The sequence below is a fragment of the Peromyscus eremicus genome, chromosome 1 (genome assembly GCF_949786415.1).
Source record: "Peromyscus eremicus chromosome 1, PerEre_H2_v1, whole genome shotgun sequence".
In the NCBI taxonomy this organism is placed as follows: Eukaryota; Metazoa; Chordata; class Mammalia; order Rodentia; family Cricetidae; genus Peromyscus; species Peromyscus eremicus.
In genome coordinates, this window is record NC_081416.1 from 16,697,348 (window position 1) to 16,716,488 (window position 19,141).

Sequence of the window (19,141 nt, forward strand, 5' to 3'; positions counted from 1 at the left end):
TGGGTCGGTCGGTCGGTCGGCGGCCACAATGCCCTCACACCTGAAGCACCACCTCCTGGACACTGGGGCTGACTGATGTAGGCCCTCCCAGCACCTGTGGTCTTAGGAGAGTGGACTTGAACTCAGGTGTGTACAATAGAGCCAAAGTCAGGGCCTGGGCTGGCAAGGCCACCCCTGTCCCAAGCCCTTCTAGCACTGTAGCAGCCTGAAGAGCGAGGTGAGGCCCCCACCCCAGCCGGAAAAAGAGGTGCAGTTAGTTGCTGGAACTTGTGCTGGCACCAGCCGCCTCCTCAGTCAGGTCTCGACTTTGGCCAACTTCTTGGAGCTGGGGGCTCATTTCTGAGACACTAGCCTGGTTTTGCTTTGAAACTAAGAAAAAGGACAAAGGACACCTGTCAGTTTGGGGTTCTGGGTTAGCCATTCCTCAGCCCAGCTGTGGGAAACGTGCTATGATTTTCACGTTTGTAAAAATAAAATTTGGTTGTTCGCAAATCTGATTCTTTGGTGGTTAGGTCATTCTAGGAGGCCCCAAGGAGGCAGATCAGATTTAAACTCAGGAATGTGTACAGGGAAAGGACAAAACCGTGGCTCCGTGTCCCCAAGAACAAAGGTTTCTTTTCTTCCGCCTCTTTGGGCTGTGGACAGGGGGCTGTGGACAGGGGGCTGTGGACAGGGGGCTGTGGACAGGGGGCTGTGGAAGGGCTCTAGGCTGTGAACCCACGGTCACCTACTCTGGCGCACCACACACACCTGTGACAACCTGTAGGCTTGCTCACTTTAACCACAGTGTCTTAACTTTCTGTGCCTTTTCCAAGATTGCTGAATGTTTTTAACCCCCCTCTGCTCACATCTACCTCAGGGGAATTTTTTTCCCCCGAGCTACTTGTATAAGACAAGGCAGCACAGGGGGGTTTATAAGCTGCCCAGCCCTGTCCTACTGTCATCTCCAGGATGGGATGGAGGGTGGGGTGGGTTGTCACGGTGACACCTTCCCTAGGAAGGCCAGGGTGCCTGAGAACAGGCACCCTACACGAGTGGACAAAAGGACAGTCCTTCTAGAGCAACTCCAAATGACTTTACTCAGGAACAAAACCATGGGCAGAAGCAAGCTGTGTCCCAGGAGCCAGTTCCGTGGACTCTGTGATTCTTAGAAGAAGCTGCCCCGTGCCAGAAGAGCCCACGCCTGGTCGCCTCACAGCTTCCTCCACACTGGAGGTACAAGGCTTAAGACAGCTACTGGGTCTTACAGTCCCCATCACTGCTGTGGGCCGTCTTTACCTTCTTTAGCTCCTTCTGTAGCTCTGACTCAGCCGCCACGACCTCCTTTGGCTTCTGATACTGTGGAGGGAACCAGGGAGGAAGCATAACTCGGTCACTAGCTCCGCCCTTCACACACTCCCTCTGGCTCTTCAGGATCCTTGCTCGGGTCCTGTGGCCGGGGAGGAGCAGCCCCAGGACGACAACCCAAGTCCTGTGCTTTGCACCACCTCCCCATGGCACTGTTAGGTGTCATGCCCCACCCCTCAGATGAGGAGGAGACACCTGCTCTTCAACAGGCACACCTAGGGTTTGGGGTGTCTGGAGCAGGGAAGTGGGGGAGGGGAGAGGAACCTCTTCCTGATGCCAAGTCTGGACAAGTCTTACAGAGATTATCAGGGTGCAGTTGGCGTGAGCAAAGCTCAGTGCAGAATCATCCAGAGGAAGCTGGTGTCTGTCTAGGTCAGGAATGGAGAACTTCTTGTAGTACCTGTGGGGACACCAAGAGGCTGCTGGGGAGCCAGCACAGTGACCCCGACAGTTGGGCACCAGCCCTGTGCTACCAGGTTTCTACATAGCTCTCCCCCACTTTCTATACAGCTGGACAGGAAAAAGGGAAACCCACAAGAAGGACCTGGTTTTTTTGAGTTTGTGGTTCTGGACTCAAAAGGATGGGGACACCAGAAATGGGACATCTAACAAGCATCAGCAGATGTCTAAGGCTTTTTACCTAAGTAGTACAGGAGACCTCACTGAAAGATTGGGCCACATTTGTCCCCACGATGACAACGATGTGTCTTTTTTTTTTTTTTTTTTTTTGATTTTCAAGACAGGATTTCTCTGTGTAGTCCTGGCTGTCCTGGATCTTGCTCTGCAGCCCAGGCTGGCCTCAAACTCACAGAGATCCGCCTGCCTCTGCCTCCCGAGTGCTGGGATTAAAGGCATGCGCCACTGCTACCCGGCTCTGTGTGTCTTTCAAGGTCTCAGAGACTGACTACTAAAAACAGACAGGGAAGTCCACCTCAAGAAGCAATCTTCCTGGGAGGACAGGCCATGAGACTGAGGGAACCCGGATCTCAGACTCTGGACCCCTTCCTCTCTCCACTTTCATATACAGTAGACACAAAACCAACCAGAGAGTGCAGAAAACCAGGCTTTGCCAAGAGGACATGTCATTGAGAGGGAGGTGGGCTCCTGCCTGCTTCCCTGGTCAGCTGTCAGTTCGGAGTCAGGATCAGAGAGTTCCTCATGCCTGCTCCTCACCTGATGCTTACTAGACCAGGGCCTAAAGGAAGGCCCTTCCTCTCCATTTCCTTGGTGGACCTGTGGGCTGGGCGCTAGCCAGGGGCTGCTAGAGCCCCTACCTGGACAAGTCACTTTCTGGACAGGGAGAGGCTGTGTGGGCTGAGGAGGGAAATGCCTCAGGCAGGTACAAACAAACTCAGGGGGCCTGCAGAGAATGGGCTTTTAATACTTCAGAGGGCCCCGGCCCTTGTGGTGACAGTTACACTGAGTCCACTTCAAAAGCCCTGATGCCCCGGGGACATCAATGCGGTGCTTCTGCGGTCTTCCCTGCCCAAATCCCTCGGTTCAGAAGAGGCTCTGGGGCCCCTCTCTTCCCAGGTTCCCCTCTCCCCACCAAGGTGCCGGCACTCAAGGCAGGAAAAGAGTGTTTATTTAAAGACTGACAGGTCAAAAGGAGTGGGGGCTGGGATCCTAATGGTAAGGCCAGTGGCTTTCTTTTCCAAAGCTCTGCCCCAGGGAGAGGCGATCCATCTGCCTGCATGGGTGGAATGCCTGCTTCATCCTCTTCCTAGCCATCAGGCTGAGTGAGGGCTTTTCCTGGGGCCCTGGTCTGGCCAGCAAAGGTGGCAGACACTGATAATAGCAGGAGGTCAAAGGTTAAACAGCGGAGATTAGGTGAACACAAAGGCTTGTTAGGAAGTGTTAACATCTTCCCTGCAAATATACACAGAAAGCAGGACCAGGAGAAGCACCTCCCACCCCAGGCGGGACCAATGGAGGAGAAGCAGCCCGGTTGGGCCCCCACCCATGGCAACTTCAGGATCACAGAGAACTTAAAGGTGTATGGCTTGCTCTATCCTCCTCCTGCGACCGCCCGCCAGGGAAAGCCAGGCCTGAGAGGGTTAGCTTTGCTTTGCATCTATGATGCATTTTGTTTATTGGGTGAGGTCAAACAGCCACTGCTAGAGTCTCCTGACATCAGGATGCTATCGAGTAAAGGACTCCACCTTTCCTTCTGCACAGCTGCCCCCACTCACCTTAGAGTCTGCCACCACAATAACTGAACTGGAATTTTTCACCAGGACCTGGATGAGAGGAACCCACTGTGCTTCTGGAAAAGTCAGAGTGCCTTTTTGTCCCACTCCGCTTGTATCCCCTGCCCAATTCCCTGCAACTCCCTGCCCAATTCCCTGCGACCCCTGCCCAATTCTCTGCCACCCCTGCACTGTGAATGGACAAGGGGTACAGATCAGGCTCGGTGGAAGCCCCAGAAGGAGAGCTGAGGCAGGGCCAAGACTGCTGTGGACAGTCGCACAGCCCCTGCCCCACACTCCTCTAGCCTGCACACTGGCTTGGCAGGTGTCCAGAGAGGTCTCCAGCCAGTCCTGCCCTGAGAGTGGCAGCAGGAAAAGCCTAGACCTCAGGCACTAGGCAAACGACACGGTTCCTTCCAGGGGCCCATAGAGTCACCATGAACAGGCCCACACTTGAGGTTCTCAGTCTTACCAAAGGGAGTCCCACCAAGTCTGTCTGTCTGGAAGCTGTCTGAGCATGGAGTCCTGTCATCTAGTAATGCTCACTAATAAAGCCTGCAGTTAAGAGTATCTGTGTCAGGTTCCTCAAACCATCGTGAGGTAGTGTAAGCATGCTTCTCACGAGTGAGGAGAACTTGGCCAGAATCTACCGTTGACACCTAGCAGAGGCTAGATCTAAGCCAGTCTTCCTAGTTCAGCATACTCTATCTTTCCACTTACAGCTGCCAGTTTCCAGGCTGAGACACGGAACCTTCCTTACACAAACATGCTTATCAGGACCAGATGGTGCCACACCAGGATCCTGTAGAAATGGTTTCTTCCTTCCCAATTCATGTTATTAATACCCGGGGCCAAGGACTAGACTACCACAAGACACTGGAATCAACTTCTTCAAGCAACATTCAGTTCTGCAGGGGCCAGGCAGATACCAACAAGGCAACTATGTGTAGCTGTGGTCAGGAGCCACATTCTAGAATCTTAAAACGAGGGCACACCTCCAGGTGAAGAAAGGTGGAAGCCAAGAAAAGTGCCCTGGTGGGTGCACTGAAAATGCATAGGCCCTGAGCAAGAAGGCCACACTCTCTGCATAGGTCACTTTGTGCTGACTTTTATATGCATTTCTACAACCATTAATACAGAGATAAGAATAAATACGCTTCATGTCCACCTCTGGATGGTGTGATGATCAAGACAGAGATTCTAAAAGTATTCTAAAAAATTAAACCCTGCTCATATGAAACACTTGTGTTTTGTTGGATGGCTGGAAGTGCAGGTATTGACTGTATTTCTCCAGTTGGAAGGTAGAAATTCCATTAGGCACAGCAAAGGGCTGGTTAAGTTTGGTGGCCTCTCCAGCCTACTTCCTAAAAGAGGGACCTGCAGGGGGCAGGCTGAGCCTGGTTAGGATTCAGAAACTCAGTTCCAAAGTGAGCACCAAAATACCATTTTTTTTCCCCTCTGTGGGAAGCCCTCCTCCTAGGGTACCACTCTCATCCTACCTTGCCTCCAATAGCATCTCAAAAATGTCCCCAACCCCTGCCCTTGGGTGCTAGAATGCTCCACTAGCCACAGAGCCCCTGGCCAACAGCGCCACCTATGGCATACGTGGGCTGTGAGCGCAGGAGATGGGGCCCAGAGGATCTGCTCACAGATGAAGTTTTTGGTGAGTTAGCTGGTCTCTCTTCTAGCACTCGCTTGTAATCACATTTCTGCCTGATATCTGTATTCCACAGTGACCTCTGGGGGACAAAAAGGAGGCAGCAGCCAGCTCCACAAAGCGCTGAGCTGCAGATTCAAATGCTATCAGAAGCACTTTTGTTCCCAGTTTGGACCCAGGGCTTCGTCCGCCAGGGAATGCTTGCTGAAGCACGGAGTTTGTTTTCCTACAGGCAATTTCTCTGTTGTCTGAAATTGCTAAATTCCACTTTAGGCACTGACTCCTGTTAATGATGAGAACAATAACGGGAATAAACTGCCTTTTATCTGAGGACTTCAGTGTGCTTTATAAACGCAACCCCTTATTATTATGACTTTATATTTATAGACACGGTCCACTACAGGGGCTGCTGGCTGCATGTACAGCAATAATCCTGAAATTAATTCATTCATCTCTACCCTTTCCCTTGTCCCCTTACCCCTGCCAAAGTGATAGGGTGTGAGGGTGCTAAGAGGAGGAAGGGGGCCAGGGCTACACTGGAGGGGGCTGGAGTTCCTCTGCTTCCCTGTAGGTAGGCCTCTGAGACTAAGGGGGACCTTACCACATCACCTGCGGGAGGGGGAGCTCTCCTGTGAGGCAGCAATGGGATCCAGGCACCATGGGGTTAGGCCCTGCACCTCAAGCAGCAAGTTGGGTAGTTTGGCAGCTTGTGGATGAGGAGATTAAACACCCCCCCCCCCAAATGAAGTCCCAGTTTAGAATTGGCCCCTCTCTCTCTCTCTTGCTCAGGTTGAAATGGATTCATTTCTAGATTCTTCAACTGTGATCAGTCAGAGCACCACAAACCCAAAGTAATCACACCTTGGCCACCTCTCAAACCATAGCACCCACTGCCTACCCCCAGCAGTTTATAAAGAGACTCTGCAACAGAATTCTAGAGATTTCTCAGAGCCAAAATTCTGCCTACGTCCCCTTAGTCCAGGGAGGGACGAGGGCTGCTGCTGCAGACTGATGTTTTAGTCTCCAAGTGCCACCCAGGCAGGTGTGCCTTCCAGGACATGGCTTCGTGCCAATTCAGTGACGTCACCAAGCCAAGCTCACCAGGTCAAGGACATAACAGCCTTAGAATAAAACTACCAGAGACCACAAGTTAATAGTTAGGTGATTCCCTGAAGTCTTCATCCATTCAACAGAGAGCCCCATAAGCCCCCCAAATATGACAGGCTCCAAACTAGACACTGGCTCGAGTTCCACCTCGATGCAGCACCACACAGTCAGCTCATGCACTCTCAGCACCCCTGAGGTTGAAGTACAGCCTGCCCCCCAGATAAGGAGCAGCCCAAGATCTCACTCCACTCTACCCCAGCTCATACACAAGGAAACAGGTGCCCACCACGCCACTCACTTTTTGTTCGTCGTTCTAACAATGATGCAGCGCTCCTTCTGGGCCACAGAGACACTGTAGACATCCTTTGGGTAGGGGAGATTTCGAATCCGCCACTGGAAACTTGTTTTAGTGTCCTTGCGCATGAAGATGGGCTGTGAAAAGCAAATCAGCCCAGGCTGGCCTTAGACTCGCTGGGTAGTAGAATGTCCTTGACTTCTGCTTCTCCTGACTCCACCTCCCCAAGCGCTGGGATTACAGGCACATGCTATGATGCCCAGGTTATCAAGGACCATTCTTGGGGAAGGTACAAAGGGTTGGCCCCTTGCCCTCCCCAGGCTCTAGCCAGGGAAGACAGGAAGACCTGTGCTCTTCTCCATGGCTCCCACCTAAAGCAGCTGCTATTGCTGTCGCAGACCAGGCCTGGGGGCCTTGCCCTGGAATGGCCAAGAGAAACCCTTTGGGTGTTCACACAAACCTACTGTGGTTTTGTGAAATATACTGTGGGCACAGTGGATATAAGGTGGTGAACCAATCATGGTCCCTGCCCTGAGGGGGCAGGAGTCTCCTCCCAGTCCCCATAAGACCCTGGACAGGCCGGGCGGTGGTGGTGGCGCACGCCTTTAATCCCAGCACTCGGGAGGCAGAGCCAGGCGGATCTCTGTGAGTTCGAGGCCAGCCTGGGCTACCAAGTGAGTTCCAGGAAAAGGCGCAAAGCTACACAGAGAAACCCTGTCTCGAAAAGCCAAAAAAAAAAAAAGACCCTGGACAAACAGACATACATTGGCATTACTTTCCTTGATGAGCTCGGATCCCAGGCTCCCAGCTCCTAAAAGCACTGGCTCTCCCACTTCAAGCTGCCACTGGCCCAAGGCTCCCAGGGCATTTTTCACACGCCATTTTCTCACTAGGGAGAGAACAAGCGAAGGATTAAAGCTCTTTCCTGCCAAATCTGACAAGACACTGGATAACGGGGCAGGACAGCCGGGGCTCTGATCTCAATGCTGGGTCCTGTGCATCCAATCTGGGAATCACATGACCTAGGACATCAAACTAGGGCATTTCAGTAACAGCTGGCAAAGTCCACTCCAAAGGTAGGCAGACACCTGGAACTGGGATGCAGCCCTGGGAATCATGGGGTGTGGTACCCAGCAGAAGGCAGAAAGCCCATAAAGGCCATTTCTGGAAATACGGGTCTCCAAATGGAGTTTAGCCATGGTTTGTTGTTGTTTCTTGAGACACAGTCTTACTAGACAGCCCGGGCTGTTTTCAAACTATTCCTTCTGTCTTGGCCTTGAATATAAGGACTGCAAGAGTGCCAGATGCTCACCTTTGGATGCATTTTTCCCCTCTAAAAAACTATGCAAAGGAAAATGAACTGAGTGAAAGCTGTTGGCCAGGTTTGTCTCACGATTCAGAAAGTCCAAATAAAGACAGTCGCTTATTTCAGGTACATTTGGCTTAACAACAACCCCCACAGCCCAAAAGTTGTGTTTAAATAATCTCGAGCCTGGCAGTGGTGGCACACGCCTTTAATCCCAGCACCCGGGAGGCAGAGACAGGCGGATTTCTGAGTTCCAGACCAGCCTGGGCTACAGAGCGAGATCCAGGACAGGCACCAAAACGACACAGAGAAACCCTGTATTAAAAAAACAAAACAAAACAAAACAACAACAACAAAAAAAAAAAACCCTCAAAAAAAAAAAAAAAAAAAAAAGACAGTCGTATACCACTCGGCCTAGTTGATGTATTTCTGTGGATCCAACCATAGCCACCTGCATTCTAGGTAAACACTCCCCCTACTCAGCCACATTCCCAGTCTTCAAACCTAGATTCCTGTGTTCATGTATCCTGCTACTTCCATCTAAGAAAATGAGTTTGAGCCGGCAGTGGTGGTGCACGCCTTTAATCCCAGCACTCAGGAGGCAGAGCCTGGCAGATCTCTGTGAGTTCGAGGCCAGCCTGGGCTGCAGAGCGAGATCCAGGAAAGGTGCAAAGCTACACAGAGTAACCCTGTCTCAAAAAACCAAATAAATAAATAAATAAATCATCTCCAGCTGGGGTGTAACTCGGTTTTTCCAAGTCTAGAATCAACCCCTAGTATTGCAATGAACAAATAAAGTCTTGGCAATACACTGTATTTTGTGAGATTTATTTATTTTTATGTGCTTGGCCTGCATTTATACACTACATTTTAAATACACTTATTGTAGTGTGATTTGATTTTATAAAATGGATCCTTACATTTATAACTTGATAATGCAAATAACCATTGTTACTTTCCCATGTTTCGCAACTCAGATGTTTGTGAAACGTTTTTTCTTGTGGTGGTTGATGTTGTTTTAACCCTTGCCCTTCCTTCCTCTCGGTTTGTTTTGTGATGAAGAGTCATTCTGGCCTAGACACTGATCTCAGCGTGGTCGTCTGACTCAGCATCACGGATGCTGGGCTTTTAGACCTGAGCCACCCTGCTTCCTGTTGTTGTTGTTGTTTGTGTTTGTCTTTTAAAATAAGACACATCTATTATGGAAATCATAAATCCAGACGTGAGTTCAGTGGGGAGCACTGGGAAACGGCCAGGAGCTCACTAAGCCCGCTCAGCCCTGTGCTGGTGGGGGCTGCTGTGCAGTCCCCCAGTGGAGAGGTTGGCTGAGGTGCACCCTCTCCCCGGCGCCCTGCTGCTGCAGTAAGAAATCTGGGCTGCCGAGCTGGGACATCCTACAGCAAGAGCTGAGCAGTCGGTGCCGAAACCTTGCAGCCTCCTGCAGCTGCCCCAGGAGCTGAACAACTCCCAAAGGGCCTGGTGGGCTACCACGGCTGTTGCCAGGGGTGGGTCTCTTTTCAGGGTGGGGCGGAAGGGTGTCAGCATCAGGCCCATGGGCTTCTGAGCAGCTGGGCCAGTCTTGCACATGCTCATTCCTGTGAGCACAAAAGCTGAACACAAAAGCGTGATGTAGAATTAGAACTTTCCCTTGAATATGGGCTTTTTATAAGGTCTGCTGCATTCTGCAGTGTGATTTTATTACATCTTAGGGCCAAAAATTCTCCCTAGAAACACATTTGCAAGTTTATAATGAAAATTAATAAGGACGAGTAAAACTTGGAAATATGCTTTCTAGGCAACTTCTTAGGCCCACAAATACTTCCTTAAGTGAATGGACTGAGACCAGGAGTATATGCAAACCTAGCCACTGGAACACCCCACTGGAACACCATGGAAGATGGCCCGCCTCAGGGGCCTCTGTCACAGCTGCAAACAAGTGACAGACACCTCCTAGCAGCAGCTTACTGTGACAAAGCCTGCTCCCCCTACAGCGAAGATCACCCTGAGTCCCCAAACCCTGTATCAAATGCTATGCACAGACTGGGGTGCAGCTTAGTAGCAGAGCCTATGCCTAGCATGTGTAAGACCCTGGGTTTGCTCCTCAGCTCTAGGAAGGAGGAGGGGAAACCCACTAACAGCTGTCTATAGAAAAAAATCAGGCTGAAAATGACTTTCTCCCCAGGCCTGTGACAACAGTATCAGGGAACAGCTCACATGCCAGGGTACAACTATGTAAGCACCTGAGACCATCTGTTGGTTTTCAAGACAGGGTCCCACTATGTAACTCTGGCAGTCCTAGAACTCACCAGGCTGGCTGTGAACTCGGATCCGTCTGCCTCTGCTTTGCAAGTGCTGGGATTAAAGGTGTGCGCCACTATGCCTGGCTGAGACCACTTAGTATTGGGAGCAAATGAGCACCTCTCGGTCCCCAGGGCATTGCTGTATGGCAGAACACAATCATCACAGGTTTAAAGGGGGCAAGTTCACTTAAGAAACATCCAGTCTAACATTTGCTCACTTCTTTATTGAGGAGAAAGCATTTGCCCCCATCTGCCTGTCTTCAACCCTGCCTCTGTTCTCCAGGGGAGCAAGTATAAAGAATTACCGAGGAACAGTGAGATCTATTTGCAAAAGGGACAGATAAAATTTAGGTCTACTGATCATGGTGCCACATACTTAGAAGGCCAGTGGGATGGAGGCTATAGGCTATCTTGTACTAGATAACACAATCCCGTCTTAAAACAAACGAACAAAAAACTTCAGGTCTTAGACCCCATATTCAGAATTCAGTCATCAATAAAGAGGTAAACTGTAGTCTCCAAGTGTTCTAAACAGATGTGATATTCCGAAAGCCTTCTTTGGTACTTCTTTTCCTTTGTGTTCTCTCTCTCTCTCTGTCTCTCTCTCTCTCCCCCCTTCCTTCCTTTGTTTTGAGACAGGGTCTCTCTATGTAGTCCTGGTTGTCCTAGAACACACTATTTAGATATGGCTGGGCTCAAACTCACAGAGACCCTCCTGCCTCTGCCTTCTGAGTGCTGGGATTAAAGGTGTGGGCCACCATGCCCAGCTTGTGTTTCTATTTTTATACTCTAGCCTCTAAAGGCCAGGTTTGGTTATCTGAAGGGGAAATATGATGGATTACTACCTAGCTGGGCTGGCAAAGCAGGACGGCCATGTAGTCATGGGCTCCGTTAAACTGGCTGGCCAAGGAACATCACCAGTGTGGCTCTTAGAGGCCAGCTCAATCTTCCACAGAAACCTGCCCCAGGAGGAAAAGTCACAGCACTTCTGGTTTCTTTATTTCTCTCCTCAATACCACTGGGGGTCACAGGAGCTTGGCACTCTTGGCTGTCTTATTTTGTGTAACACCTTGGGGGATTCTAGTCTTCGTTAGTGTAACACAGAAAGAGGTTCCCTTTTCCCGCCTTCCAAGAGGCAAATCCGAGGAAAGCTTTGAAGTCCTTCCTCTGCCTGTGCGTGCGTATGGGCATGAGTGTACCCGTGCAAAGACGCAGCCTTGGCTTCTGGTCCTCCTTTGTTCCCGTACTCAAGGACAGCTCCTGCGGCAAAACGGAGGAATCTTTCCACCTGCTGTCACTGATTTGATTATATGTTAAACCCAAACTGGTGTGTGCAAGGCAGCTCCCTGGGACGCTGTCATCTCTTCTCGGCTGAGTCAGGGCCAGCACTTTGGAAAGTGACCCTGTAAAAGGTCTGATGGGAAATGTATGGAGAAGGCAGTGCCTGGGGGCCTTTTCCCAAGTCAGCAGGAAGCAGGTTGATGCCCCAGACTGCTGAAAGCAGCCCCATCTTTCAGGTGGGCTGGAAAGTGGAGGTCCTAAAGGCCTCTTTCCCCAAAGCTCCAAGGCCTGGCCCACTTCCAATACGGATAATTACATTCCCCTTTCCTAAATACTCCCTGCAGCTTAAACTGGATGCAGGATTCTTCTTTTCTGCCCTAAAACACTGCAACATTGCTATGTGGCTATTAAAGAGCTGCCGTGGCCCATCCCTGAGGAGGCTGAAGGGAATCGAGTGGGTCATTTATAAAGCCGCTGAAGTGCCTGGGGATGGAAGTGCTCAATATGCTCCGAATGCGGCCTGTGGTGGTTAGGCTGGCGGTCAAATACCAAAGCAGATTAAGAGGTAATCCAAATGTAATCGCTGGGGGACAGTCTGCCCTTCAGCCTCGGCCCCCTGGACATGCTGTGTTCTTCTGGGGGTTGGTTTGATGTTCCGATCATTGTTACAAGGCCCTTCAGCTTTTTCCTCTATGAATACATACAGCGTTCATTGTGGGGGGTGGGAATGAATAGCCCCGAGAGGGGAGAAAAAAGATGACACTAACATGCTTATTAACACCGACTGGAGGAACTCTGTCCCAGACAGATGCACACCTACTGGCAATTCTTCCCCTGTAAATTACTTTCTGAGCTTTTTTTCTAACAGAAAACCTGTTTGACCAATTATCAAATTTGTGTATTAGCTGGGGAACAAAATGGAGACCATTCCACTTACTGCCGCAAAAACCATACCCGTACTCCACAGTATGCCAAGCCAGTTCTGGTCCCGAAGATCTGTTTATACGTTAATAATCAGGCATGGTGGCCTGTGTTTGCAGTCCCAGCTACTTGGGAAACTTGAGGCCGGAGGACCTCTTGAGCCTCCAAAGTTTGAGGCTAGCCTAGGCAATGTACGGAGACCCTGTCTCAAAAACAAAAAAGCACACAACTTGTTTGGGCAGTATTTTGCAAGGGCAGTTGGGTTGGGGGTTGGGGGAGACAAAAAACAAGAAATGGAGCTTAGAGCTTGGTGGCGCACACATTTAACCTCAGCTCTAAGGAGGCTTGGAAGGGAGGATGGCCGAGCCTGGGGTACACAGTGAGTTCCAGGCTGCACACGAGGACCATGTCTTGAGAAAACAAGAACAAAATAAAGCAAACAGGATTTAAGCATTCTTAGCTCTAACACTATGTCACTGTCCACTGAGACTCAACTACTTCCTAGGAGGGAGCCAAGCTTCAGTCTGGCCCGGACACCAACCAGCTTTGTGATTTTCAACATGGTGCTTAACTTCTCTGAGCTTTCTTCTGCAACTGTAAAATGGGGACAACAGTGCCTATGTCGTGGGGCCTTAAAGAAGATGGTTACATGAAGAAATTCAAGTAGAGCCCCTGGAGTGATGCCCGGCTAGTGTGGTAATGTCATTATTAGGTAAATCAGCCAAACGGGGAACTACGTCCCTCCTCCATTCTTGCTGTTAAACAAAAGGAGTCTGAAGGCATGCTCAAGCCAAAATGCCACCACCAGAAGTGGGACCGCAGAGCACATCGTGCTACAAAGAGGAACCTGGCCTTAGTCTTCATTTTAATATCATGCCCAAGCATGGCAAAGGGGCTGGGTTTGTCTATTGTTACAGCCTCCACAGCTCTACCTACTTTACTTGCTGTGTGGAGAAAAGACGGGCCATGAGGGGCTGGGCAGGAGCGGAGGCTGGACTCGGTGATGGTGGTGGTTAGCTCACGTGACCTCTGCTTTCATAAGTTCTCCCCTGTTAGACATTCCAAGGCTGTCACCCCCTGGGAGCACTATAAATTACAATGCATTGTGAGGATATTACTACTGTATTGGTTTCCAACGAATCAGTGTCATATGCTAAACACATCAAGATTTTTAATAGCACCAGACTAAACCAATTGGGACTGGGGCCCAAGCAGCTCATAAGAAGAAGGGATCAACACTTCACCGCAACTGAGCATGCGCAGGACACACATTTTAAGACTGGAGACCGAGAGAATATGCAAACCAGTATAACCCATGTTGTCAGTTCGAGACATTTATGAGCTGTCAGGAAAAGGGAAAAAGAAATTCCCTCACCAATACTACCTGTCGATCAGACCCGGGAAGAAATGAAAGTCAGGAATAAGGACAAGAAAATAACTCAGCCCATGATCCCATCATTGGTCTTAGCATTTCAGGTGTGAGTTAATAAAGAGACCAGCTCCCATGGCAGACAGCTTTGGGCCCTGGGTCACAGGGCCAGCCACCCAGCTCTGGGAAGTCAGTTAATGCCGATTTGCATCCCTGGGAACAGAGAACAGGCAAATCAAATAATCCCCAGAAATCTGAGCTGGAACTCCTATTCATGAGCCTATTCTTAAGGAGGGGGACCCTGTGGCCACAGGAGCGATGGTGCCGCAAAAGTCGCCCTTCCTACCCAGTCATTCATGTCACTCTTCAAGAGGAGGGTCATATTTAATGGTGCCGTCTAGGAGCCAAGGTCAGAAGCTGCCCCGTCTGAGGCTTGCCCTTGGTGTGGCTTCAGCAAGCAACAGAACAAGAAGCTTGACGTGCAAGCCTCGCCTCACCACCACTCCCTCTACCCAGCCTCTTCTGTGATCTGCTGTTCCAGTTGTTTCTTAGAACCTCACTCCTGGCTCAGAGGCTCATCGCCCTTTCCTTTATCTGGAGGTGGGGGATGGGCTGTACTGGGCAAAGGACTCCACTGGCTCCTCAGGTTCATATTGTTCTCAGAACAGTCTTGCCCCCAAGGACTGCCATCTCCCCGCCATGCACACTGCATGCTGAGCTCCCTGCTCCAGCCTGAGGCCAGAGCATTCACCTGGACCTCAGGCAGCCCCACGCCCGCTGAGGACCCACGGGGAGTCAGTCCCACACTTACCAAGCAGTTCACTGGTCTTCTCATCGTACTCTTCCGCCATCTCCTTCCCATCCGGGAACAAATAGTGCACCATCCTCTTCCCTACACACAGAGCAAAGAGCACCTTACCACAAAGCTGCCCCCTGCAGACCGAGACGTCTATCCCCCAAACAACAACAACCCCCCCCCAGAACCTTGCCAGAGGCCCCCCCCCCCCAGGTTCTTGCCAACTGATGGCCACCATCACTTTTAAGATGTATCCCAGGCTCCCTTCCCTTCTCCCAACATGTCTTTGCTACGCTGCTTCCACCACCAAACAAGCCATGCTTCTTCCCAACTGTAGAACTTTGCTCACCTTGGAACCTAGTTCAAATGTCCCTTCACTACAAGTCTCCCGTACCTATCACTTGCAGCCACCGTGGCAGATGGGTCACTTCCACCTCTGTGCCCCTCAGCAGGACAGTGTTAAAAGCATCTGATAGAAAGGACATCAATGTCTTCCTCTCCCCACTTTCTACAACCAGGGCTAACTGCTCTGAGAGGAGCTGGGTTTCCTGACGGGTACTTCCAGCCACTGTCACTGCCTTCGTCTACACATCTCTAGGCCATGCCCAGCACAGGGTCCAGGATGCTATCATCATGTATCTTCCTCCTGACACACACTTGCTTTATGATTTTTACATCTCTTATGTGAGCCTTTGGTTATTCTCTTCTGTTGGGTTGGGGGTGGGGGGGAGGGTGGGGGGGGGTGTCCATAGTTTCCCAGAGATCAGCCACAGGAACTCAAATGCTGACTGTAAGAGTGAAAAACATTGATGTACCATCCATTAAAAGGATAAAAGAACCTATGGGACTCTCCTGGCTCACAGCACTTGTCAAGGGGAGGGCTCTGGAATTGCTTCTTTTTCTCCTAGGCAGGTAAGGAGATACAGGTAGCTGCCTCAGGAAGACTGTCCAAAGGGTCTTTATATCCAGTGGACATGTACCGCCCATCAGCTTCAAGAATAAGAGCCCTAAGGTGGCTTTCTCCTGTTTAACTCACTCCTCTAGGACAGTTTCCTTGAGTCATTCCAAAATTTGCAAGGTCTCTTGGCAGGCCTCAATAATCAATCAATAATATTAATAATAATCAATAATATCAATGCCCATAAGAATCTGAATGCTTCACAGGTAAGAGTACTTGCTCTACAGGCATGGGGAACTGAGTTTGAATCCTCAGCATCCTACATAAATTGCTGGGCGTGGCTGTACATGCACGTAACCCCAGCGTTGGGGCCAGAGACAGGCAGGCCCCAACAGCCAAGAGGGGGAGCTCTGGTTCAGGAATAGACTGCAGTAAGGCAGGGACCAACAGAGGACTGAAGTGAAAGCCTGGCCTTCACACACCTGACGTCCTGCTATGGCCTCTGTGTACATACACATGGGTGTATGCTCCTGCACACTTACATGCAAGCATCACACACAAATACGCCTTAACCCGACCCCCACCCCCTACCCCTGCCAAAATACTGCCCTATGACCAAAAGCAACAAAAGCAGACGACTTTAGCATACATTTGAATATTACTCATGGTCAAAGCAGCATTACTCACACCAATCAAAAGGCAGAAGCAAGCCAAGTGCCCATCAGTAGATGGATGAACACTTCGGGGGAGAGTGTACACGCGCAGAAGGACAACTTTAGGGCACAGGCTGGTGCTGGGCAGAGAGCAGTCAGCGGGCCTCTCAAGCATGAGGACCTGAATTCGATCCCTAGCATTCACACACGAAGTCTGAGGCGGTGACATGTGCTTATAATTCCACGACTGGGGAGCTGGAGACAGGAGGATCCTGGGGCTCGTTGAACAGCCAGCCCAGCCTAACGGATAAGGCCTAGGTCCCAGTGAGAGACCCTGTCTCCAAACAAGATGGAGACCAGCAAGATGGATGAACAGGTGAAAGTGCTTGTTGCCAAGCCAGACAACCCAACTGATCCCAGAACTCACATGGTGGAGGGAAAGTACCAGTCCCCCAGCTGTCCTCTGACCTCCACGTATATGCTGTGGCAGGTATACACATATACACATACAAATGTTAAAAAAGAAAGAAAGAAAAAGAAAAGAAAAGAAACAAAATAAATCCACAAACCATTGCGGGCAATTGTGAGGAAGAAGGGCACCAGGGTTGACCTCTGGCCTCCACACAAGCACACAAAAATATAAAAAGGAAATGCTGCTCACGTGACCACATAGATGGACCTTGAAAACCTTCTGCAATGTGAAATAATTCAATCAAACACTATTTGATTCCACTTACACGAGGCTCTTAGATTAGTCAAGGTAACTGAAACCCAAAGAAGAATGGAGGTTGCTAGGGGCTGGGGAGAAGAGAGTGTGGGGTTACGTTCTGGGGGTGCAGAGGGTTGGAGGTTGCTAGGGGCTGGGGAGAAGAGAGTGTGGGGTTACGTTCTGGGGGTGCAGAGGGTTGGAGGTTGCTAGGGGCTGGGGAGAAGAGAGTGTGGGGTTACGTTCTGGGGGTGCAGAGGGTTGGAGGTTGCTAGGGGCTGGGGAGAAGAGAGTGTGGGGTTACATTCTGGGGGTGCAGAGAGTTGGTTTTGAGAATGAAAAGTTTTGGAGTTGGTTTGGTGGTAACAGTTGCAAAACAAAGTGAATGTAATTAATGGCACCTAACTGCACCTAAAAACGGTTACAACAGTAAACTTTATGTCTTTTGTTTTTAAACCATAATAAAAACAAAAACCAGATCAGGCATGGTGGTACATGCCCTTTATCCTAAAACTAGGGAGGCAGAGGCAGGAGGACCTCTGTACCTTCAAGGCCAGCCTGGTCTACACAGCACATTTTAGGCCAGCCAGGACTACATAGTGAGACCTTGTCTCAAAATACAAACAAAAAGACCACTATCCTGTGAAGTCATGTCCCAAATCTGCACACCGTGAGATCACAGCATGTCCCAACTTATCCACGGCTCTTCATTCTCTACCTCTGACAGCCTCTTGAGAAGAGACTGTTACTCTGTATCGAGACAGTTGACCCAACACAGGCAGTACCTGGATATGGTGGCTGGTTTCGTGACACTTAACCAGCCTTACACTCTCACACTTCCTTGCCTCCACATGTGATTCATCTTCTGCTTATGGCCATTCTTCCATCTCCACTTACCAAGTACCTATCACTAATCCTTTAGGGGCTGGAAATACCACCTCTTGTGTTTGGTCATTATCCAAAGAGAAAATTATTTTTACTTTTATGCTTTCTTAGCATTTCACACAATATCTCAACACCCCGCCCCCCAAGCTAGGGTCTCCTGCCTTAGCCCTCCAGTGCAGAGGTGACAGCCATGGGCTGCAATATCCTGCTGAGATCCCGACCTATTTAACACAGGCTGCTATTTACTTCCATGTCTTCTTCTTAATCATTCTGTGAACTCCTAGGAGACCACAGACCGTGGGTTGGTTGTTTGTTTTGTTGTTGTTTGTTTTTCTATCTGCTCTAGCACAGAATCTGGCACACAGTCAAGGCCTCCCTAAAGGCTGCAGTTAGGAACAAATGAAACCTGATTTTAATTTCCATAAACTTCATGCTTCCTTGACTGGCAGCTACCTGTGGATCTAAGTCCCTACCTAGCTGTTAAGCTTTAAAGGGAATTCAGATCTAATTCACCCTGGCTACCAAGCAGGTCCAGGAAAGACCTCTAGAGGGGACTTACATCGACCAATTGCAGGATGGGGAAAAGCTGTGTTACCTCAAACTCCTGTTCCTAATCATTTAGACCTTGGCCCTTGTTCTATCTCCCCTAAAGATCAGAGAAGATTTAGAAATCCACTCTAAACAAAACACAGTTGGAAAGGACCTCTGAAACAACAGTGGCAGCCTGCCCGCTTCATTTTATAGTTGAAGAAAACGGGGTTCTAACAAATTAATATGTAAATCAATGGCAGAGTTGATCTAAAACCCTGGTGTCCCTCCATTCTATGCCACTGGGTGGCCATCATCAATAGGACCTCCAGACTGAGATGCATGGGGTCCCAGGTCATGATACAGTTGTATCTGAGAATCTGCAAAACCTGAGGCTGGTCAAAACCTTCCTGGATTTCAATTTTAAAAAAATGGGGTAGAAAATTCGCCTCTTGGTACAGCCCTGTGGAACGATGATGAGTGTAAAATGAATTATTGGGAACTACCAACAAAACTCTGAGCGGGGCGGGATGGTGTAAGGAAAGCTAGATGTGAGTGACCAGAGACTTGAGTTCCACTCCAGCCACCTCCCTGGGCCTCAGTTTCCTCCTCTGCAAATGCAGGAAGCTAGCGTGGCTGATGGCTGCGACAATTCCAGCTTTGCCCACCCAGGCTGAGGCCCTCCGTGGAGGAGCCGGTGCGCAGAGCCCGCCCTGGGGGAGAGGAGGAGAGGGCTCGAGTTACCATCCTGCAGCAGCGCCGTCTTCTCGGCAGCCCGCAAACTCTCCAGCCAGCTAGTCACCGCCATCTTCCCTCCGCCCAGCAACGCGCCGGGCCACTTCCATGGCAACTGCTGGGCCGAGGGTCACTTCCGGATGACCCGGAAGGTATTCTGGGCATTTA

At 50.2% G+C, this 19,141-nt stretch overlaps 1 protein-coding gene across 1 annotated transcript; it reads right to left on the reverse strand.

Annotated features, from left to right (window-relative positions):
* Nucleotides 1-1,053: 1,053 nt before the first annotated feature.
* On the reverse strand, nucleotides 1,054-19,114 carry Dpcd (deleted in primary ciliary dyskinesia homolog (mouse)). Its single transcript, XM_059257194.1, has 6 exons — nucleotides 18,983-19,114; nucleotides 14,584-14,664; nucleotides 7,360-7,484; nucleotides 6,599-6,732; nucleotides 1,645-1,747; nucleotides 1,054-1,338 (listed from the first exon to the last, which is right to left on the reverse strand). Exons 1-6 carry the CDS (start codon nucleotides 19,044-19,046, stop codon nucleotides 1,234-1,236), a joined length of 612 nt encoding a protein of 203 aa, XP_059113177.1. The 5' UTR covers nucleotides 19,047-19,114; the 3' UTR covers nucleotides 1,054-1,233.
* Between the last annotated feature and the right edge of the window lie 27 nt (nucleotides 19,115-19,141).